General features: G+C 38.6%; 2 protein-coding genes across 2 annotated transcripts in view; one reads left to right on the plus strand and one right to left on the minus strand.

Moving 5' to 3' along the window:
- Positions 1-2,283: 2,283 nt before the first annotated feature.
- LOC139122836 (prefoldin subunit 1-like) lies at positions 2,284-14,148 on the minus strand. Its single transcript, XM_070688646.1, has 4 exons — positions 14,092-14,148; positions 10,888-11,054; positions 6,602-6,686; positions 2,284-3,483 (listed from the first exon to the last, which is right to left on the minus strand). Exons 1-4 carry the CDS (start codon positions 14,131-14,133, stop codon positions 3,397-3,399), a joined length of 381 nt encoding a protein of 126 aa, XP_070544747.1. The 5' UTR covers positions 14,134-14,148; the 3' UTR covers positions 2,284-3,396.
- Positions 14,149-16,367: 2,219 nt separating this feature from the next.
- Positions 16,368-25,076, plus strand: part of LOC139123368 (vesicular inhibitory amino acid transporter-like) — a 52,937-nt gene continuing 44,228 nt past the window's right edge. Inside the window, exon 1 of the mRNA XM_070689518.1 lies at positions 16,368-16,697. Coding sequence (XP_070545619.1) covers positions 16,691-16,697 — 7 coding nt within the window. The 5' untranslated portion in view covers positions 16,368-16,690. The remainder of the gene's footprint in view (positions 16,698-25,076) is intronic.

The raw sequence follows: 25,076 nt of genomic DNA on the forward strand, positions 1-25,076 counted from the left end.
ACAATGCATTGCCACAATGCAATGCATGACACCCAGTATTTGGTATGCAATAGCCTGAAAAACTGTCCAACTGTCCTTGTAAAGCAACAAGCCACAGGCCCCTCTCTGTGACTTTCAGAAATACAAAAGATAGCAGAAACGCAGACAGAATTGCCATGACTCATTGTTTATTTCAATTACTGTGTGTGCAATTTACACAGTTACTATATATTTCCTGGCACAGCAGGGACTGGCATTTTGTGATTACATAAACCATTACGTTGAAAATTTGACTCGACAGGGATACAGTCTTTGATGTTGTCCGAATAATCCTTGTTTTGTGTGGGTGGAACCTGATATAGATTTTCTGCAGGATAATGGTCAGCAGCACATGGTTGATGGTATTCAGAGTGTTGCCTTCAGATGCAAAAGACATAATTCTGCATTTCATGACCCCTTCATGACCTTACATGTACGACCTGGTACTTCTGTTTTCATGAATCTACTGATTTCCAAAACACTCTGTTAGAGCTATTTTATGCCAAAAAATTCATCGCCAAACTTTCTTCTAGAAAACTTTAATAATCAATGCCCTTTTGACATCATGAATAAAAATAAGGGGTCACTTTGCAATATTTGCTACTAGAGAAAAAAATTACCGGTACCTAGCCCAGTATTAAAGGTATACTGTCACCTGTTCCACTTTTGCCACAGTTACCATGGAAAGAGAAAATCTAACCAATCACAGATTTTAAGCGGGTGGCCACTTTTTAAAAACAGCGCCCTCACATGGGCATTTTGAATACCAAGGAACGCCCCTTTGACCATATATGGGCATATTTAAATTACAGGTGACTGTATACCTTTAACCAACAGTTGAAATCTAAAATTACTACTATCCCTGTGTTAACTTCATGAAAAAAAAAGATTTTCACCAAAAAAGCCGATAAAAATTTTGTGTACACCATGACCTGCACAATGAGCCCTAACAAGTGGTAGACCAAAGAAATTGGAGAGAATGAATATCTTTCCAAAAGGTTCCACCAAATTCTGAGTTGAATTGCAACCGTAGCTTGTATGTTAGAGCAAAAGTTTGAATGTTCCTTGCCACAAAAAGTTTAATTTTACAAGGGTACAAGACTGCATGAAAACAAAAAGTTCAAGAATGTACAGTTAATAAAAAGGATCATTTTCTGTGATGTTATGATTTCTGTTACTAAGCAGAAATAAACGACGCGTACTGGGCGAAGGTAACACCACACATTGATATTTCAAAAAGGACAAATCTAATTTCAATCTAGAGGACAACTGCGTTATCTTCTTGCTTGAAATAAAAACAAATGAGTAATATTAAAAGATGGTGGCCTTGGTCCCTTTATGACTGGCAGGCACCAAGTACCATGACCTGTCACGGGCTATGCGCCTAGGCAATCTTGTGCGGCTTGGAGACAATTTGTATCGAAATCCAACAACGATTGCAAGCAGACATAAATTTCTTGCGTATTCTCCTTTGATATGACTTATGTTAAAAAGTGCTTGAATTCTGTCCAAAACTAAAAAATGGTCCAATATGGCACAGCTGATGAAAGTTAAGGGTGGGAGTTCAGAGTATATCTGATCTATACAGGATGATATAAAAGGACTGTTTGGAAGTCAGAAATAAACAAAATTTCAAAGTTGAAAGTCTCCTCAACTTCCCTTGCCACCAGCAATGAGTTTTTTTATTGTTTCAAACCATGGAAGTTTACTATTCCTGCTGGCAACTCTTATCTTTTAGGTTCTAGCATGCAGAAAGACACGATAACACACAGCGGGCCAATGATTGCAACCCACCGATTTCTTGCTTTTTAATTCACTTGGACAACAATTAGGCTGTAAGGGAAACTGATAGCAATTTGTCAACATTGGTGTTCAATAATTCTGGGCTCTTCCTTGCAGTGTGTGGCCTGGGTTGTTTCTGGAAAATCTACATTGGTTCAATCTAAGACAAAGGATCTACTTACTCTGCGATTGCTTAAGCAAAATAAAGGACAGACATGATTGAGTCTAAAAGACAGCAATGTTGCATCCAGTCATTCTTTGCCACCAAAACAAGATCATTGAATATTATCTTTAACAGAGATTTATTTCTGTATTGCATGAGAAAATGCTGTTTTGGACTGTGGAGTTTTCGTCTGTGCTATTTTAGGGTTTGTGGTGGAGAGGTTGTTTGGGTACACCCAAAACATGATATTTCAACACAATTGAAATCACAGCCTAAATCGACTATATTTTCATAGAGTTAGCAAACTATTCTGAAATGGGTTGAATTAAAATGCTTTTATTGATACTGAACAAAATTTGAGATTTCAAAAATATAATTTCAAGAGTCAACACAGGATTTACAGAAAGCTAAGTCTCATTAATACAAAGAAGAGTTTTACATCTAATGTCATTGAACAGTGGCTGTAACTCTTAATGTATTTTCAAATATTTGTGTTCAGTTTGTAAAACACTTGTTTCTCTCACTGATCCCAATATCATGTGAAAATGTTGACTTTTCAACTTGTCAATACAGTCTGCATGTATGAAATGTCCAATGTTATTGTTGTCAACTGAAGTTTAGAGCAAACAAAAATTCATTTGTCAACAGTAACGTTGCTCAGTGTACACGATTTGTGTTTGCCAGACTGATACTCTGTACTTCAAGATGCTTTTGGAAGAAGAAATAAAGATTTCCATAACAAAATAATGAATATATTACCATATATTATCACAAGTTGTAACTGTTGTCCCTTTAACAGATCAACTAGAAAATAATTCTCTCAAAGAAAGTCACCATTGAATGGTGAAATGACATCATTGTTCTGTGTAAAATCTTTTCCTCCATTTAAAAGCTTGTGCATAACAGTGTACCATACTGGAACCAAACTTAAAAAATCTTGTTGTGTTTGCAGATTGCCCACAGAAAATGGACACAAAACCTAACAAAGACTTAAAGGGCCAGTAATGCTAACATTTGATAATTTTTTCACTATTTTTATTTTTAATGTCAACCACAATTTCTTGTTCTACTCCCCAAAGCATGGTGAGATACTCAGTATTCAGCTAGTCAACCCAGCCTGTACATGTAAATATATAGGCACTATATTGACAAGCTAAATAAGGGGTTAACATTCTTTTAGGAGTAAAATAAGAACATGCAATTGACAAACAAAATAAAAATAATAAAATTATCATAAAAAATTAGCATTACTGGGCTTTTAAGTTAAGCATTACAATGACATACAAAATTATAAACTTCTACTTTGGAAAAAAAAAGGTATGCAGCAGCTATAACTTATATATAAAGATCACAAAAATTGATAAGTAACTTTCAAAACTTGAAAAGCAGACCATATTTTTTACAGTACATACAGTATTAAAAAAGCACAGCATTTATTTCCCGACATGTTTTTGTTGTAACATTTCCCTAATGTTATCTTCACTTTCTTTTATACTTCTCTCTAGGTATGCCTTGTTAGCCTGCAACAGAAAATTGAAAAGTAGTATATAAAAATATGCTGGTATTTCTCTTTTCAACACCTCTTCCCTTACTTGAAGCTGTGTGTGGGTGACTGTTTCATTGCAGCAGTAGAAGGGGGTCAAGCCCTGTAAACATCATAATTGGTATAAAACTACTTTTTTGTGTGATTGTAAAGTTGGTCCTCTATGCAGGGCAATGGGTGATGGGAGTCAGGGTGTTAAGGTAGTATACACCTTGAAAGTGAAAGACTTATACTTTTGCTCCAACTTTCCTCAATGAAACTTTCAATCATACTGTTACCAAATCAAGAATAAACATCACGGGTCATCCTGCACAGTTTGGTACAAGAGGAACAAATTACCAAACATTTACCAATATTTGAAATTCAAAATGGTTGCCACCCCTGTGTTATCTCTATGGGGAAAAATACAATTTTCCATTTTTGAAAAACTAAGATGGTAAAAATTTTTCTTACTTCAATAGCTTAAAGATTAGCTGCCACAAGTGGTAGAACGGAAAAGAATTGTAAAAATTTGAGAATCTGAATACCTGTCCCCGGGCCACATTCTACCATAATGTATGAAGTATGGAGATAATACATTGCACAGAATGCTAGTTTCTTATCACACTTGTTGGGATCTAGACTAGCCTAGCAGTCAATTGGAGTTTTCTATGTGTCAATAGTAACCAGAATTTGAATCTGTTGTTCAGACCTCTTCTTTTATTTTATTTCTTTCCCTACATACATGTACGCTCTTGTTTTGTATAAGTCTTTCATATGGAATTATACATAGAAGTAATTAGCTTACGAACACATGGTCAAAGTGACTGAGTTTTCTGTAATATATCCTTTAATTTATTCAATTAAGATATCAACAATTCCATCTACAAACTCTTGTCAACTCAATGATCCTAACTGTCAAGATAATCACATCTTAATGGTGTTCAAATGTTTGTTTATAGTTGTAAATGGATTTGTGCTTCCAGCGCCATTGAAACCTCCACAATGACGGCGGTTTTGTACTTGCAAATTTCCCTCTTAAGTTTTCCATTAAAACAAAGTTTTCAGTTGATCTACGCACATCAATACAACAGCTGCTGTGCAGCACAATCCACGGAAAAATTTTAATGACTTTCATGGATTTTTTTTGGCAGTTTTCAAGGAGTGAAAAAAACTTTTTCTGGCAGTGTACGAGAAACGCACAGAAATGTGTCAAACAACATCCCCTGTAGACATAACACATTACACTATACGTCAGCATTGGCTGAGGATTAATGTTTGGGATTTTGCAGGAATATCACAGGACTTTCCCCGGAATGATTTGAAAGTGACTCGCCAGGAGTAATAGAAAATCTGGAGCGGAAAATATTGTTCCACATTGATCTATTTTGTAAGTAGGAACAAGGGCACTAGAAAGTTTATAGATTACCCACTCAATGTGTGGTGCCACAATCTAAGAGCATCAAATTCCAGAATCGGAAGGACATTTCAAGCCTACAGCCACTGTGACACAGTTGAAATCTGATTCCTTTACCTTACAGCTATGTTTTTTCAATCCCTGGGATCAAGTTTGATTTTGGTGATAGAGAAGATTACCAAGGTGTTACTGTTTTTCGTTTGCCGTTGAAACTTCATTTCACTTTATAAATTTGCTGAGAGAGAGAAATCCGATAAGAACCCATGCCTTAGGGCAGCCTCTAGCTGCAAAGTAGTGGATGTAGTCTACATGGTTAAATAGGCGACAGAGGAAGCCATGAACTGTACTGTACTGTACATGTTCACACCCAGAACTCTGCCGACAGTTTACTAAGAAAACTCCTGCAATCTTGACTATTTCAAATATTTTTCTTTCAATAGGTTATGTTCAATATACAAGACAGACAGCCTTTACACCTGGTGCGACCAGGTATATGCGAAGCAACGAAAGTTACGCTTTTGGCCTGCTTCGTCAACCTGTCCACCCAAATGCCCTGTAAACAGGTCCAAAATCACCTTAGAGAATAGGCTTGGGCAAAACCATGGTGGTGAAAGGGTACAACAATTTGTATTAGTTGCATACCTTTTTAGCTACTTGGCGCATACCTACTGTAAACACGATTGAAACTATTTTGGGATAATTGGATGGTGAAGTAATGTTGATCTAATCCACAAATGTGATCTCATCTGCTTTTCTTTTTACATTACACTCTTGTTTTCATAAGTAATTTGTATCAGTGCAACATTACACTATCTGGCACCTAAAACTTTTGAGAAATTTAAAGATTATGAAAATCCAATTATCCCAAATTAGTTCAAATCGTGTTTGTACTACTGGTCTGAAATTTATTTTTTCAAAATCAAGACTAACATTCATTAGCAGCGGCAATGCTCTGCTGGAACATGAGGTGTGTTAGTTTGATGGGGGATGGATCACTGACAGAGCGACGGCAGTATACAGAACAAACATGAAAAGCCACTGGATCGTCTGTAGGATTACATGTAGTTTGTCCAAATGCTCAATTCTGAAGTGGAAGACCAATGCCATTGTGATCTCCAAGTTGAGTGTATGGTTGTTTTAACTTGACGAAGAGTGGTGGATTTAGAGTGATAGAGCGAGGGCAGTATACATGTACATAAAAACAGAACGCTCTAAACATTTCAAAAGATACAGCTGTCTATTTGACATGCCTTCTCAGATATAAACAGACAGCATTCACATTTTATGCATTGTAAAAACCAATGTAAAGAACAAACAAATAAAAGCTTTCTGGGTTTTGTTTGATTGTGATAAAATATACATGTGACTGTGCTAAAATATACAAGAATTACTTAAACACTTGACAGAATTCAAGAATTTGTCCTTGAAACTAGCGGTATTACTTTTGCAAATATGAATTGGTTTTCAAAACTGCTACAAATTTCACAGTAAATGCTGTACTCCAGTGCCACAGTTTCTTAGCTTTTAACCCTTTCACTACCATGGTTTGGTCCAACCTGTTTTTATCAGTGGTCAGTGTGGACCTGTCCACAGCAAATTAGGGGTGTACAGGTTTAAACGATGGAGGGTGCTACCCACTAGAAAAGCACCATGTTGGGGCCGCCATGACGTTCTGCACAAAGTTCAGTATTTTCCTTACCTCCAAATTTTTAATTTTTTCCTCCGACTTGTCAATTTTGGAACGGAGTGATTCCAAAATTGTTGATTTTTCTTGGAGAAGAAACCTGCAATGACATAAAAATGTTCTTAAAAAAACTGTCACTTGTTAGTTTGTAACAGAGAGATTCATATCTACGCTTCTTTTACAAACTTGACTGCAATTTGGATGAGTGTGTCTGTGCACCTAGATATACAATCTTTTTAAAATCCTTGAGTGCCAAAGTCGACTTTTGTCTCCTGTATAAAATGTAACCCGCACAAATTTTTTCCAATTTTTTCCAAAATTTTGATAAAAAATTTTAGCCAATGAAAAGTGATGTCCATCTGGTCCAAAATTGTCAAAAAAAATTACAGAGAAATTCATAAAAGTTGGTAAAATTTTACACTGAAAATTTGGTGGGAAAATTTACAGCACTCAAAGGGTTAATACTTTCAATCAATTTATTTAGTTCAGGAATCTATACATCCCATATCAAAAATACATATCTTACATAAATGTATTTTGAAAGTTGAAATAGACAATTATTCCCATCATATCCTTCTTCTATGCTTGAAGAGGGTAAGTTGCTTCAATACGTAGATTGAAAACCTGTTATAGCAGGGAAAGACACTTATTTTTTTATCCACTTGCCCTTCGGGCAAGTGGGGGGTTCAGTTCACTTGCCCGAATTGGAAAACCACTTGCCCAGTATAATTTACATGTTTGAAAAAGCTAAAACATTGGTTTTTCATTTCACCCACTATATTTTGAAAATTATCATGTTATCATGAGAAAATGTCAGACATTCTCATAGGGTTCTCCTCATACTTCTAAGAGTGCTGGAGGCTCATTTATATTCAATTAATTATTAGAGCCCCACTAGCTGTATCTTTTAGCATTCTTTATGTGATTTTACTTCTGAACTAAAACAAGTTTTTGGGAAAGTGCTCTTTGAGGGGTTGGAATACAAGTATTGAGTGAAACTGCAGTGAGACTGCATGTGCAATTTTGAACAAGAAAAATAATAAATGTGTGCCCAGCGTAAAATGGCACCCAATGCAAATATAGCAAAAACAGTGTACACCGTGCATATATCATTTGAATATTCACGGAAACAACAGAGTAGTCCAAAGTAATGCATAGTGTTGAATATTTTCAACTGGGACACATATGCTTTGTTTTCTTTGTAGTATGGTGGGCAATCAAAATAATGGTTAAAATGTAAATTTACTTGTCCAATTTTTCAATAAAGAATGTTTTGTAAAGCAGTAAAAGACTATATCCTGTAAATGGGTAGAATTTAAAGAAAACCACAGAAAATAGGAAGCCTTTTTTAGATCAACAAATTTCAAGATTTACAGCTAGTGGGGCTTCATATTCATAGAAAAAATTCTAATAGTTCATATGTTTGTATGTTTACTTTCTTGGGCTTAATGTACAAATAATAACATCCATTTCAATTGTACCTTCAAGGTATTTTTGCAGTTAAAAGTTTTAACTTATCTATACTGAAAGAAAAAATCTGTAGCTGTAAAGGTATGTTTTGAAGCTTCTGAAAAATAATGTACTTTTTTGTCATGTTTTTACTGTGCTTATATCATACACCTGCCCTATGAAGTTTGGATTACCATTGCACTATATACCAGTATCTATGTTTTTCTAATAACCTAGGTGGTCTTTTAATGCTCATGCGCAGACTAAATAGAATTTAAACCAACAACCTAAGGCGTCGGTGTTTTTCATGTATTTTGGAAGTTGATTTTCTCGATGTCAAATTCGATCCAATTGCTTCTTGACAGTCATTTTAGAATGGGAAAATTCACAAACAGAGAGGTTGGTGCCACGGACAAGTAACTTTTGGCTTATTGACCTGAAAATTAAGTCAATGTTCATTGAAAATTCAAAGACTGGACCCGTTGACACCTAAGCTTGCTCATGACTTTCATTGCATGCGGTCTTGCCACGATGCCACTCACTGTCACTCAACAAGTTAACATTGAAGAGTACGTTTTAGTAAAAGTCCCATTTTTTGTGGTGATTTTTCACCACTGGACTTTATTTTTACCTTATTATAAACGCTCATACAAAGCACAAAAACCGCTGTGTTTTTTTTTTACCGTATCGACATATTGTGAGACCGTAACCTCACAGTCAATGTAATGAACTTTGGTGAACGTACGCTCCACCAGCTGAACAGCTTTTTCATATGCCAAATCAGAGTACTGTATTTAACCGGTGGTATTGTTTGAACTGCATTTTATTGGAAGCAATTATATGATTCTTTTCATCAATTCTTCATGCAATTTTATGAAAAATCTCATGGAAATGTTCACAATGACATAATATGATTATTTTTTGTTGTTTAAGTCCGTGTTCCCTCGCCAGAAAATCGCTCTCGTGAATTCGATTTCTAGGTAATTATTTTTTTCACTTGTCCCGTCGGGCAAGTGGCATCGGAGGTTCACTTGCCCGAACGCGACTTTCACTTGCCCCGGGCAATCGGGCAACCCTTAGTGTCTTTCCCTGTATTTTTCTAGGCTTTGTCATGGAAGCTATTGAATTTTATCCTACTGGACACAAGGATCTACATTGTGATAGGTTCATTAGAAGGCAATGGTGCAAACATGTCACACTTATTTCCTTTGATGAGGTCTCCTTAAAGATGCAGTCTTGAGCCCCCTACCCCCTCACCACCTTTGAAAACTCTCCCAAACATATACCTGGTAATATAATATTGTTTTTGACCAGCAGGGTAGAAGAGAGAAAATATAACACCTGATTCTCTTGTCACAAAAAAAAAAAACAGAGACAATTATGGTAGTATACAGCAGTAAAGTCCAGAATGAAGCACAGGTAAAAGCCACTTTTAATCAGCTTATTTCAGTGAAATCAGTCTTTTGAAACCTCTCTCTTGTGAAGATAGATTATTTTCACACTGGTGATTCAGTAATTTATAGGATTCAAGTTTGCACCTAGCGTGGTACCTACCAACCTTGTAAAGAAGTCTGTGAACAAAACCACTTACAATGTAGCTATGACAAGGAGAATGTAACATAATATTACACAACTTTCAGAATATTTCTCTTTTAAAAGATGTGTTGCTTTCTGAAGGAGTATTCAAAATACGTTCTCTGAGCTCTTTCAATATCAGCAATCGAGAAATTTGTGATGCCACATGTTTCATATTATACCTGTGTACTCACAAATGTGCAAACAAAACCTTTTAGAGAATCACATAAACTCATGAACCCAAACTCAACATTAGCAGCTGCTCTCCGCAGTGTTTTCCGAAGTAAGGACATATGCCAGTTGAATGTATTAAAAGCAATGCAGTTGAATTGATGACACAATATGAGCATGTATACGCTTAAAAGTAAATTAATTAATCTGGAAAATATACAAGGCACTCAGCGTTAATGCCAGGTGCTAAACAACTGTTCATCAGCGATCTTATCCTGAAATACAGCATTTTAAAATCTGGTCATTTGTCTTCAGGCTTTTGTGTAAGGCTTGAACTGTTGGCAGCTGTACAAAGTTGACCTTGCATTTCAAGTACAGGATAATTGTGATTCAGTGATTCATATTTTTTTTTCTGAGTTGTTATTGTTGCTATTCTTGTTTACATAGATATAGCCTCCTTGACATGTAGTATGCATTAACTAGTGTATATACAATGGCACTGTAGGAAAAACACAGACTATGTCAGAACCTAAAATATGTGTATGTTATATAGTTTGTATACGGAAGAGAGTTAAATTTTACCTGGGATCAGTGATCATTCTCCTCCTCCGTACACATAATTGCATGTATTTTATCTTCTAAGATACATGTATGTATAATTTTGTTTTCACAGATATGCAATATCACTGATTACAAAGGCAACTTCTTTATGGTCCTCCCATACCTATGAGTGTCTATTGAGGGAAGGGAGGGTGGGGGTAACTCTAATACTATCAGTATTTACAATAGACTCTATCAGAGCCCTACTTTCACTAGTAATGTAGCTTCTATTCTGTCTTATATCGATGTGCCCTTAACAGTGTGGCTGAGTGAGGCCCAACACATGGCAAAACCAGTTTACAGCAAGCTAAGTCTTCATTGTTTTCGAGGGCAGATGAGGGTCATATTACATGGCCAATAGGGGAAGTTTGTGAGTCTGAGGTCTTATCTGATGTCCTCCCCTTTCTCCCCATCCCCTCCTGGCCTAATAGAACAGCATGAACACTTTCTACACGTGAATACAAGTGCAAAATTTCTAAATTGACAAGATACTGTTCTGGACTTACATTCTGCCGACACCTTCATACAGCCTGACATCATCCGGCAATGACTCCAGCTCTGCAGTGGTCAGTTTGGCATGTTGCTCTTGTCGTTTCAGAGACTCTTTCTGCACCTCAGCGACTTTGATTTTCTGTGTCACATCTATCATCATTGCCTGATGATCCTGGAAGGCCTGAGACAAGCAGGGAAGGACAAGAGACATGGCCGAATTAGAGAAGTCAAATGTGGCAGCTGCATTTTCACACTTCTGTTAAATAGTTCTGATCGCAAATGACATCACTGTTCTCTTCATTAATATGCATAAATAAACATTTCTCCGCATTTTCCGCATAAACGACTAAAATAAAACCTGCGAGTGTTAGAATGCTATTTAGCGTCACACTTATTCGTATGAATTGATGACTGAGACAACAAGCTGCAACAGCAACCGCGCATACAACAACAAAGTTTGTCCGAATTTCAGCATATTTGTCCGAAAGCCGCGCGCGTGCAGCTATATTTAGTAACAAATCCGAAATCGTGATCAACGCTTTGTAAAGGCGCCCTTCTCAATCCCAGGTTCTCGCATTAGCAAATGTGTCAATAGCCCATTAACAGTTTGTCATTCTTTTGTTTTCCATTGAATATTTCATCAAGTAACTAATATTTATATTAGATAAATCTGATAATTGAGTGGGGGCTTGACACGTTGTACGTACTAGGTCTGCATGGAAGGGCTTTGTGTAGTTACCGGCTGCACCCAGTGGAGGTATGTAAGAGTTGCCTTCAACAGCATACTCCGAGTTCAAAAACCGAGTCGGACTTATAAGTCCGAGTACTCGGACTAGCATACTCCGAGTAAAACTGCTTACTCGGACTTGTATACTCCGATTACATGGCCTACTCGGAGTTGAATACGCCGAGTTACACTTGCTTAGAGAAAAACAATGCTGAAAAACCAGAGGAAATATTCGATCTTGTGATAAAAATTTGAAAACAGCGTATAAAGTACATGTACTTTCAGTCGCTCAGAGAAAAGAGTTGTTAACGCGATCTCTCTGAGCTCTGATCTGTGTATTAAAAATACCATCCTGTACTACAACACGCACAAGTCATTTGCCTTTTCGGGCACACAGTCCATGTAGCCGACAATGAGATGCAAATGATATGCGGTCAAGGTCTCCTCAACTAACTTTCAGCTGGTTCTTCACTTTCTACTATTTTTATAGTATTTTTTACAAAGGCACAGACTTATTCTACCTGCAACTTAAAACTGATAGTGATTTTGTAGCTCATTCTTTACTATTTTTCATAGTTTTTGGTAGCCGGTAACAGACACTTCGTGTTCGTGTCGGCTACATGGACGATCTGCCCGTTTTCGAGTGTAGCTACCGTCAGTCACGCAAGTTATTAGTTTGTCTTGTCTTTTCGTTTCATTACCGGATCAGATCCTGATTTGATACATGACTTGAATTGGTCACAACATGGCTACTACCTGCATGGTCACAACAACGTTTCATGATCACCTCGATGCATCGCGGCGAATTACAATGTATTAGAACACGGACGCCATTATCGAATGACCTGTCGACCTGTGACGTCATGGCCTTGGTTTGCTGGCGTTGCGAGGCCATGATAGACTTGCCCCAGCATTTTAGGCATATTTATGTCTTGATAAAATAATTAAACTGATAATTTTCAAAATAAAATGAGCACAGTACGCTCGTGTATAGTTTGAACCCAGTGCGAGTGACCACTTCTGACTTGACCTGTGATGTCATGCATTTATTTCGCTAATGGAACGATACTGTGCGATATCGAACTGAGTAACTGACTGGACTTGCCTGAAGTTTATTGGCTTTACTGTAAATGTTACGTCTAAGTCATCTTTCAAAAAACTTCGCTGCTGGCCGTGGCAGCAGCTTTCTTCTGAGGGTAAAATCACGGTCGCTCCTTGTGGAGAGACCGTGGTTAAATATACATTGCGCAACAGATTACAAGACATCGTGAAAATGAAATTCTTTTTTTCAAAAGAGCAGATTTTCGACATATCGATCCGCGCTAGCCGTAAACTCCGTGAGTAATAAAGTACCTTTTTTCGACAGATCGTTTCTTGACCGGTATGGCAAAATATGCATTTATAGGAACACGTATCGGCGTATTCAAGTCCGAGTAGGCCATGTACTCGGAGTATACAAGTCCGAGTAAGCAGTTTTACTCGGAGTATGCAAGTCCGAGTACTCGGACTTGCAAGTCCGACTCGGTTTTGGAACTATGGTTTGAGATACTCCTACATACCTGCCCAGTGACAACACACAGCTGAGCCCAGCCATGCAGAGCTTTATACATACATGGAGGTACCTCCATGCATGGATGTACATCCATGCTCCATGGTACATACTAAACAACAGACAAGAAACTTGTCCTTTTCGGCAAATACTTAAATTTGCAATCACATTATCTGCTTGACTTTTGATTCATGGTATTAGATGAAGATGCAACATCCCTCTGACTATGAAGCTTAACAACAAACGGTTTCCACTTCTGCCTCAATGGTTTCAAATTTAACACGGCACCAAATACTACCATGTCACGCTTTCTTGTGGTATCTGGGGACCATGTGTCATACCATGGAGCTCCATGGTCATACATACGGACAACAACGGTATGCCCGGCCTTTTGTGGATAATGCGTTTCTTTATTCAACACGCAGCTCTAAATTGGGAGGGAAACTAGAGAAGACTGTGTGTAACCCTTTTCTTCGGCATTCTGGCGTTGCCGTCGACGATCACGCGTCACGTTGAACCTACACACGGGGACATGGGGTTGAACCGAAAGGTAATACATGCCCAAACTCGTGGGGACGCAAGACGTGAACACTATCACACGTCTGCCGTTATGAAGATTCATCCTCATAATGTCCCTTACATTTCGAGAATTCAATGGATATATAAATCTGCAGTACACATTCTTTCAAACAGGTAATCGTGCAAATGTGTAAATGTATATGTACTTCCGATATGGAAAACCAGCCGAATGACATGCCCAGTTCTACTACTGTGACACTGACAGGCATTTTGCATGGCATTTGCAGCTCTGTACCGTGCACACCCTAGGGCCAATGGTTCCCACTCAAGCGACTCTAACAGCGGTGTCTTCACCTTGTGTGCTGATCGTCTTAACAGGCACTCGTTAAATGCAGTTGTACAGCTAAACTGCTTAAAACTTACCTTTTTCAGCTCCATGTCGACAGGAAGACCGGCGGACGCCATTTTGAAATTATGGAATTCAACTGTTTTGGTCGATAGAGGGCACTAGACTATGGCAAGACGACTTCAGTGAAGAGGTATTAAATTGATACAGTTAATACTCGCTTTAGCGCTCTAGCAATTTGTTTACATATAAATTTGTATATTTCGTCGAGCAACTTGTTGACATGAAAATTTGTATATTTCGTCGATGATAAGCTACTTACCTCTGCAGTAAATTCATTGACCAGGTTCAGAACAGAACACTGTAGGTTTTAAAGTTTAAAATTGAATACGCAATAGGTAGACTTGACTTGGACATATCCTTCGACAGTTTTCGAAGATTCCTTGATTTTATGAAGACGTGTGAAAAATTTTGTTCAAAATACCCTGTATAATAGTCAGCGCATCTCAAATTTCACGAAACCCGATATTTGATAAAAGTACAAATATTTCAATAACAAATGTTCTGTGACTTGAATATTTATTCATGGAAATTAAAACCTACAGCTCTATGTATCTTTATACAACAAATAAATTTTACTCCTCGCCCACTTCAGATTCACTTAAGAAGAGGAAACTCACTTTCAGGGATGCAGTACGCCCTCAAACTGGCTCATTAGGGACTATATTTCACTCACAGAAGTAGTCCAATTGAGTTTACCATGACATCATGTTCAAAACTATGCTGACTTATAATTTACTTGTATGTATGTATGTATGTATGTATGTATGTATGTATGTATGTATGTATGTATGTATGTATGTATGTATGTATGTATGTATGTATGTATGTATGTATGTATGTATGTATGTATGTATGTATGTATGTATGTATGTATGTATGTATGTATGTATGTATGTATGTATGTATGTATTTCAATATCCCTCTATATCTCATTCTGTCAACTATCTACCCCGGTGATCAGAATAATAAAGTCCAGTAAACCTTGACCAGATCAAAAACGTCAAAAGTGAAAAACTGCACATTGTGAGCGGTGGTTTTGACCATTGTTTCTGTCATCGCTGACGTGGAAGCACGTCTCTAATTTTCCTGTGTGGAAAATTGTACAAACTAAAGTTATTTGTTGAAGACGATGCATCATCAGTGTGAAACGTGAGGAGGTGTATTCATCCGCACGTATTTCCGGTGAAACCTGACGCTGACTCAGCTTGCCCAGACCAGTGATTGTAATCATGTTATTATGGGATTTATTTCTGACAACACCGTCCATATAAAAATTACCAAAATGGTACATTGACATCCAAAATATTTCTGCCCTTTCCAGAATTCGACGAAGGCTTTCAGAACAGCAAGCTTTAAAGTTAGTACCACATGCGATAGGAAGTTTACAAATTTTAGGCTGGAATAAAGTGATGAAGGGATATTTATGAATAATTGATTTGGTCACTGGATTATCCGTTCATGCGACTGTCTGACCATGGACAGAACTTGGAGTTAGAAATTAATAAGGAGTACCGACTAATCTCAACTTTTCATACAGATCGTATTTTTGTGTTTTCGATGTCATAATTCAATCGACCATAGATTTCAAAATTTAGAGAATTGCTGGGTTGCCATTTGTCAATTTCAATGATCCCAGAATTGACGATTAAAGATACGTAGTTAGTTTCAACTCTGTTATCTATTTTGAATTCGTTTTGAATTCATCGCGATGTACATGCAGGTAAAATACATCGTCCGCTTAATTTCTTTAGACAGAATGACACTGTACGTGTAAGTCAATTGAATAAAAAGCCGAATGAAAGAACAAGACATTTTTTTTGCATTGCAGCGCATTGATGATTAAAGATGACACATTTCAAACGGTCATCGGGACTCGGTTACATTACAATTGCTCAGTACATGTGGTATGAATTTTTAGCGTTGGACTAGACTTGCGTTGCAAGGTGCGAGCACACTTCAACCACACTTTGCCTCCGTAGCGACATTCAAATCGTAAGTCAACGGGTAATAACTTAATTCATCGAGCCACATATAGCCAATCAGCTGTGATCTTTTCCATCTCCTTGTCCATTTTAGTTGCTCTCTGTACACACAGCGTGTCTCCCCCTCCCATCATTTCACATCACTTAAAGGTTGCTGGAGTGATGTCTTATCCACAGCGCATGCGTCGTATGTAAAAAAATCATGAATGTGGTGATGGCGTTTTCCTCATTGAAAAGTGAGCGTTTAATGACATAAACTCACAAATAATTCATTTTAGACGACAGTATCCAGTATTGTGCCCCTTATTTTGGCAACATGATGACGTTTTGTTGACCAGCGCCCTTCGCTTCTTTTCTTTGAAAAATGACCAAATTATGATATCTCCCCACAGACCTTACCTTGATTGCCCGCGACTTTGAAGTTCAACATATACCCGCGGAGTGATAAAAATCAGCCCATATAATCGTTTTTATTTAGTTTAACCGATCCGAATTCCCGAGTCTTCGTTGGACTGTGTGTGACAAGATAAGGGTACCGTGAGTGCGAGCAAGCCAGCTGCTCAGGCGGTGCCGGGACGACGCTCGGGGAGTTGCTTGTACATCGGAGGGAGGGATAGTTCTGGGAGCAACTATGGAAGGTGAGTGAATTTGAATGTGTAAGTTTATGTTACGACGGATGGCGTATTGATTTTGCGATAAATCATCCCTATAATGAGGAAGCCGAAGCTCGCTTTAAGGGATGCAAAATCGCGCCAACTTGGGAGCGGCGAGAGATAGGTCGCTTGTGCCTCCGCGTGGGCAGGACGCTCTTCGGTGCACGTCGCAGGCTGTACGAGCATACATAAAACAGCGAAGGCAGAGGTATACCAGAAAGTGGGAACAGTTACATGGTTGACAAGATACATTATGATAGCTTTGGAAATTTCTTGATAAACCAGAAGAACGACAACCGAAAAAATGTCTAGCAGCACTGCAGAATGTAAGTATTCAGTTCTATGTGTCAGCCTTACATCTTCACCGATAGCATTTCCTACTCCTTCGGGACTTCGCTGCTTACACATTCCGTGTTTCATCTCAACTATCTATAATAATGAAAGCAGTTTTGCGGGCAACTTTGACATATTTCGCGCTTGTAAGTTTTGAGAACTCGCTAATAATAAGCGGCGCGTGTTTCTATCCTACGCGAGTGAAGTTACCATACTCAGGAATTCACGCCTTTGGTTTTCAGTAGTATCCGTGACAACCATCAACGCGTCGCTCGCTCTTCAAGTTCTCTCGAAACTATTTGCATAGGACGCGTTTGATTGGAAGAGCAAAGTCATAACGCTGAGGGAACATTGGCGTCAGTTCGACAGCATATCGCGCTGTCGTCATTTTTAAAATTTGGTTCAAAGAAAAATATGACTCGATGTGAAGCGGGTATTGATTCAACCCATGTTAGAAGGGATATGTAAAAAAAAAGAATGGTTACAGAATTCATTCGCAGTTTATCGACCGACAGAACTCGACCTCAGACAACTAGACCAAAAGCATGGATATATGGAGCCTTCTCTTGTTCAATCTAGCTGTAGGTCGAAATAAACGTCACATTATTGCTGTAGCGTTGACGTGTGCACTTGTTTAATGCTCTCCAGATCGATGATCGATTGAACACATGCAACGCTGTTGTGAATGCGCGTCACACGAGTATGATTGACTGTCAGTTATCTTGACCTTGTGCCAAACTTGGAGACTTTGAGCATGGTTACCGGGGAGACGCGTTCTCTCTCTATTATCCTTATTCGAACGAACTAAACCGTGGCAAACTCGTGGCACGAACGCACGGACGTTCCTTATACACTTTATCACCCGGAAAGCATTCCGAACAACAGCTTCCGATGACTTCATGTCGATAAGATCACATCCTTCAGGCGTATGGATGGATTGTCTTGCTCTCAGACGACAAACTCCATTACTTCGACTGCGTGTGACAGTGATGTTTTTGTCACGACGAGTGGCCTAATCGTCTGGCGGTATATTTCACTGTCGCTTTCATGCCCCCGTATGTCGCTTATCATATTGCCTTCATCTCCAGGAAAATTGAAGGAAGGGCGCGAATAGTGACAGAAAAGTGGCGCGGAAATTTTTGTCATGGTTAGGACTTTAATTGACTGAGAGGCATGATACGTGCGTGATTGTTCCCGGTTAAGCTTGTCACTATGTATAGGGAAAGTTGTTCCAGGTGTAGGTATAGTCGACGCTTTCTGCCGTCCACTTCCTGACGCCTTCGGAGTATCTCCGTCGCTATCCCGCTACCAAGAAACAATCAAGCGCACTAATGGTGCAAATTTGAGAACACAACCGTCAATTACAATCACCAGCGCTTTCCTTTTGCGCGATGAAAAGAGAACAGCGAAAGCGAGTCCATCGGTTATTTTTTTTTAAATCGAGTCATGCAGATTTAGAATAGGTCTATATATGCTATTCATTGATTTCCAGAGAAGAACATGAAAACCCTTTTGTGGGTTTTGATTTAGTCATTTCTGTAGATTCTGTCGACCGGAAATCAATCCAAGGAGTGACAGGAATACACTATACCGTCGTCCCTCGCAGTAACAGATTTTTTCCGAATCCGTTTTGAGTGATTTCTAAGAAAGAAGTCATCTTTTGATCCGGGCTTTGTCAATACTCAGTGCTGTCGGCACAGAAGGTAGAAATAATGGCACCAACGAATCTGATGGGAAGCCAGGCGGTTCACTTTTCAATGGTACCGGGAAATAACTTTATTTACCCCTAGCCCTGTTTAATTAAACTCACAGGTAAGGTATCCAACCGGCGACTGTCGGTAAACAGCCGATGTTGAATCCACATCAATTATGGTGTACTTCACTGCTGTAAGGCATTTGTGAGTCTTTGATTCAGACACCACAATACCGTGATAAAGAAGAATCAATGTTTAATTTCACTCGTACGATTTAAAATACAAGTAAATGGCAGACTTGATGAGATTTGGGCACTCATAATTCTGTAAAGTCTGCATTATAAACAAAATACAAATAAAAGGAGGAAAAGTCTCCCAAAGCTCTGATGGTCAGGATTTAGCATACAATAATTGTTTCGGTAATCCAATCAGCGAGGGGAGATGCAGGTTCTGCGTCTTGATCGAACGCGAAGATAAGAACGGTTGGCCGGTTCATTAAGCGAACAACTGATCACTGTACTTGATTTTACGGGGGTGGCTCACGCAGAGCATGACGGTTAACATGAAAGAAGTGTAAAAATGAGAAGGGCATTGGTCGAGAGTGGCAGAGAGAGAGAGAGAGAGAGAGAGAGAGAGAGAGAGAGAGAGAGAGAGAGAGAGAGAGAGAGAGAGAGAGAGAGAGACAGAGAGAGACAGAGAGAGAGACAGAGAGAGAGAGAGAGACAGAGACAGAGACAGAGAGACAGACAGACAGACAGACAGACAGACAGACAGACAGACAGAGACAGACAGACACAGAGACAAAGAGAGACAGATACATGGACAGACAGACTGACACAGAGCCAGAGACAGAGAGACGAAGACAGACTGGCAGACAGACAGACAGACAGACAGGGATATGGATAGCTAACACTGAACCACGCTTCTCTCGTATTGGATCGTACAACAAGGAATATGTATGTATTGCATTGCATTCACGACATTTAGAATGGATAATGTCTCGGTTTAAGTACTCGCCTCGAAAGTGTAAGACTTTAACTTTTGCTCAAACTTGAAAGTTTCTATGGGCAGACTTACGTCTGTATTTTTAGAATTTGAATTTTAAGTCGTACAAGTAGAGCAAAAGAGAGACAGACAAAGACACAGACAGAAAGACAGACAGACAGACAGACAGACAAACAGACAGACATACAGACAGACAGACAGGCAGACAGACAGATAAAAACAGAGACTTAGAAACAGAGACAATTGAGAGACGACAAAAACGCAGACGAGCGGTTAGACAGACACCGAGATGGAAAGAGGCAGATGTAAAGGCAGTGTTTGACAGGACCCTCGAAATTTGACAAAGGAAGGCTTTTAGGATGGATCGAATTTAAAGTAATAGATATAGGGGGAGAGGAAAATGAGGGGGAGCGACAAAGAGAAACGCACAGAGAGAGACAGAGACTGACAAACGTCGAATAGAGAGAAATCAGAGAGCTACCTACGAAGTGCAGGTTACACTGATAGAAAAGTTATCGACTCGAAACTATCAGAGTCACCATTCATTATAATTTGACACCAGAACCACTCTTCGTGATAGAAATGACGTCTTTCACACAATATTTCTATATCCATATATATGGCAAAGCACGCTGCCTTAATGCAACGTGGTTGCTAACACAACCGGCCTTCCTTTCACTCAATGCATACATTCACTAAAGCTTTTTGCGTCTCGCTTTTCCCGTCAATTCGCCAGAGATGTCCTAAGTGGCTAGATCCATTATGGTTATAAGTTACTTAATATGAATAATGTGATATTTACCGTTCACGGAAGATTTTACAAAAAAACAGATTGATCCTTTAGAAATATACCGGCTACCTGTAATTTTCGTCACAAAGAACCCTTTCAAGTGCCGTTAATATTGCAGCGTGTACGCGATCACCAATATACTGCACAAAATTGCTTGTTTCCATTTCACATTGTGACGTTTGATTGGTTGTGCAAATTTTCATATATTTTCTTTTCTCTTCCGAGATTTTTTCTATTTATTTCTTCCAGAATCACCGACAAAAGCGGCATTGTTGAAAATTAAATGCAAATCAGGCGTTTCAAAAAACGAAAATCAGAAAAGTCGCAGGAAGTCAGAAAGCGCGAGCTTTGAAAAAGTGACAGATCGGTCGGAAACTGTGAAGATGTCGGTAGAACGAGAGTATTAACCCGCGAAACTGATATTTTCCCGCCAAATCGCGCGCCTGACGGAAATTAGCGGTGACCGATTATGGTTCACAAAAGGTAAATTTGTGTTCAAAATTGACGATGACAAGTGCCGTTCATGCATGTGTTAAGTTCAAAATTTAGGATAATGTGTCCGGGAATAGTTTTCGGGAAATTCATTTCATATGTTTCGGGAAAAAGACTTATAATTGATGCTTGAAAATTCAGTTTCATACTGCTTGTGGTGTTTTGATCAATTTCGAAGTGAAAATGGATTATTTCCTTCAAGTGTTTGTTAATGTTTCCGATAGATATATGCCTACCTTCATCCGGGTACGTATGTACTTATGTTTGACGCATCTACGACGAATGGATTATGGTTGCCTTTAGAATGATTATCCATGCAGAAACAGTATATATATATATATATATATATATATATATATATATATATATATATATATATATATATATATATATATATATATATATATATATACTGTTAATCGACAAGTTGACGAATTATAGATACAGCCTATATTACCCAAGGAAACCTTTCTGGTGTCAGAAGCAAAATTTTCGCCAATTCTTCAAATATATAGATGTTGGTAGAACTTCAGAAGGATACTGAAGTCGCCTATAATGAGAAGGGATTGCTACTCCTACAGGACCAAAAAATATCGCTGAAGTTTCTAAAAATATGTCGGGTTTTGACGCTCTTGAGGCAAGGATTGCGGCGGAATTCGTCGCCATAGGGACTTACTTTTCACGTCAGAGAGTCCACTTTTAATGGACCAGGAAATTCTAAAAAGTGTGAAAAACTGTCCACTTTAAAGCTCGTGTTTTGAGAGTAAATAGCATTCATTACAAAGGAAGTGAAAAAGTTTATCTTTGTTAAGATTTAAGAGAAGTTTCGGCTGATAATCCAATCACCGAGACCTTTCTGGTCTCGTTGAATCAGCGTAACCTTTAACCTTGAATTTAACTTACATTAATCACAGGAAATGACTTTGAAATAGAAAGTCTACTAGTTTTTAATCTTTTCACACATCAGTACTTTTACACGATCAAAGAACCCATGAAATAATTTATAACGCAGTTGATCGGAAATGCTACGCTCGTGTTCACTTCAATACAATATTTTTTCTCGAAATTGTCTCATTTTTATGCGCATGTCAAGCCGAGTCCCAAAGTAATGTTTTCTGCAAAATGACTCTGTTCTTTTTTCTATGAATATTGGAGAAGGCCGGCGTGCAAAATATGATAGAAAGTGACGACTTTTCACATCGAACGATATACACGACTAGGTCCTTACATTGTGCGGAAACCCATTCTGTCGTAAATTAATACATCAACTTTCGGAGATAAATGTTACTGGGCAGCATCGTTTCTATCGTGTAACGGAATCGATGAGTCGAGCAATCTCTGAAGGCGTGCGCTTTGGCTTCGAAGGCTTTCCCAGAATCGGTAGTACCACAAAGCATTGATCGAGTCTCCGACTTTTTTACATTTCGATTTGCCTAATGGATCTTACGGGAAAATTGATCGTTACCAAACTACATATACCCAGGATGATCAAATTAGTTCACTTGGATTTGAAACAAAAATCGCTTGCTCCATCGCGGAGTGAGAGATGAGACCTTCGGTTCACTGCCCGAGGACGATTCATAGTCGGTCGATACTCTTCTGTGAAAGTCAAGTTAAACTGCTTCTAGTAAGTAAATGTTTGAATGACACATGTAGTTAATCGGCGTCCGCGATACAGCAACGGTTAGAAATCCCTCTAAGTACTCTAGTGTCCGTGTATGTCTCTGTCTCTGTCAGAGTCTGTCTGTGTGTGTCTGTGTGTGTCTGTGTCTGTCTCTCTTCCTCTACTACTTTAGCCTCTCTGTGTGTGTCTCTGTCTGTCAGAGTCTTCTGTGTTTGTCTGTCTCCTCTTCTCTCTCTCTCTCTCTCTCTCTCTCTCTCTCTCTCTCTCTCTCTCTCTCTCTCTCTCTCTCTCGCTCTCTCTCTCTCTCTCTCTGCCTTTGTCTAAAGATAGGTAGGCAGGAATACCGTTCGAATTCCGACAAGCGCCACTTCTTGCTATACTTGAAATTAACAACATATCTTTCGTAAATTATGTGGGATATGTCCGCTAGACGAAATGGCGCGAAAAATGCATATAAGTTCAACGTTTGGCTGCATGCTGTTGCATTTTCAATATTCAGATATCGTTACTGCTGTCTCAGCTAATACGCTATTTGAAGAATTGCAGTGATTAAACAACTTTCCTCGACAAATCTTTAATTTCCGATTACTGTTTTTTGTGATCTTAACGACGTGAACGGCCTTGAAGTCGCCTGGGTAACCGTGAAACACAAATTGATCAGTTAAAGTTAAAATGCCCACAATGAAAGCAAGAGAGAGTTTTTTTTGTCTTTTGATCGAACAGCATGTTCGTGATGTGTATATTGTGTTAATTCGTTTCAAAAATGTTTTTTTTAAAGTAATCGTAGTCCCAATGCAATGTACGTGGATGTTGGCTTGTACTGAAAGCACGCATGCTGAAGTTTTTTTTCAAATGATCGAATGCAAAGCTAATTTTGTAGTCCTCCATGTTCATCCTAAACTTTACAAACCCAGCGCTTCATTTTCTCTCGACTGTGACGTCATACCCTCCAAAGAGTGATCGCGCATAAAACCATTGTGCCTTAAAGGCACACAGTCGCCTGTAATCTAATATATGCCCATATATGGTCAAGGGGCGTTCCTCGGTATTCAAAATGTCCACGTGAGGGCGCTGTTTTTAAAAAACGGCCACCCGCTTAAAATGTGTGATTGGTTAGATTGTCTTTTTCCATGGTAACTGAGGCAAAATTGGAACAGGTGACAGTATACCTTTAATCAGAGCGACGGTGACTCGAAACCACAGTGCAACCTAGTGTTGCATGGTTTTGGTTACTCTTCATTTTGAAATGGTTCGGCATTTTCTAAGTACATAATATAGATCTGCTATAAAATCAGGACAGGTTTCAAGGTAACACAAATCGAAATGGAAATATTTAGATTCTTACATAAACTTTCCTCGATGAAACTTTCAACCATTCTAATTGATAACCAAGAATACCAGGGGTCGCAAAGCAAACTTTAAGATTAAAGAATCGTAGGGTGATTGCATGGCGATTTTTATTCTTAATTTTGAAAGAGTACGGTGGAAAGATTCATTGAGGAAAGTTTGCCAAGGTAGTTGAGAAAAAGTTCAAGTCTTATACTTTCGAGGCGCATACTACCTTAAACCGAGACTTTCATCCATTCATGAACGCCGTGAATACAATGCAATACATACGCATTCCTTGTTGTATGATCTGATCAGAGAGCAGCGTGGTTCATTACAAAGGATAAACAGACACTAAAAACCAAGTTTTGCAGGAATTGATTTTTAAATAACCAGTTCCGCTTTCCGTGCGAACTATTGTATCAAAGCGAAAGAGATCACTGCAAATACCCTCTTATTGAACAGTACCAATCAAATATTGACAACTCATTAATTTCACCTGTTGCTGAGTTTGATAGTTCCCAGAACGCCAATTCTTGCAAGAATGTCAGCAACGAAGATAGGTATTGACGAAGCCATGGCATCAATTATAAAAAAGCCAGATTTAAAGTGCAAAATCTCAGTCCCTTGAATTTGGCACGCCCATGCAATCGACATTCATCATTCAACACTGATAAAGGAAGGGTCTCTGTGTTCATGCTTGTTCAGCTAGCTATATTGACAACATTTTGAATTCGTTAAAATTATTGCAATTTTTACAATACGAGGCTGTTCAACAATCTTGGAAAAGTTGCCAAATGTTTATCTTTTCCCAAACTACAATTGAGAGAGGTATATCAAAGGTAATATATGTGAAACTATATTGACCAGATGCCGACTTCCAGTCGCCAAATTCAAGTTGATATCACTGCTTCCCTTTTTATATTCGTACAGGCCCGTTAAAGTAAAACGCGCCTCTAAGCTGAAATGCTCTTCTGCTAAAACTTTCACCAACAAGGGACTTTGAACCATCAAACCATTCTCTCTCAATATCAATCAGGGTTTAGCTAGCAAAGTTTGGTACCAGAGAAACAAATTACCTAATATTAACCGATATTTCA

The sequence above is a fragment of the Ptychodera flava genome, chromosome 22 (assembly GCF_041260155.1).
Source record: "Ptychodera flava strain L36383 chromosome 22, AS_Pfla_20210202, whole genome shotgun sequence".
Lineage (NCBI taxonomy): Eukaryota > Metazoa > Hemichordata > Enteropneusta > Ptychoderidae > Ptychodera > Ptychodera flava.

Bases quoted from the DNA above. Each gene is read 5' to 3' on its own strand.
- LOC139122836 (XM_070688646.1), bottom strand. From the start codon at position 14,133: ATGGCGTCCGCCGGTCTTCCTGTCGACATGGAGCTGAAAAAG. The intron at 11,055-14,091 runs GTAAGTTTTAAG...TGCTTGTCTCAG, and splicing joins TCGACATGGAGCTGAAAAAG to GCCTTCCAGGATCATCAGGC. The intron at 6,687-10,887 runs GTAAGTCCAGAA...ATGTCATTGCAG, and splicing joins TATGAAGGTGTCGGCAGAAT to GTTTCTTCTCCAAGAAAAAT.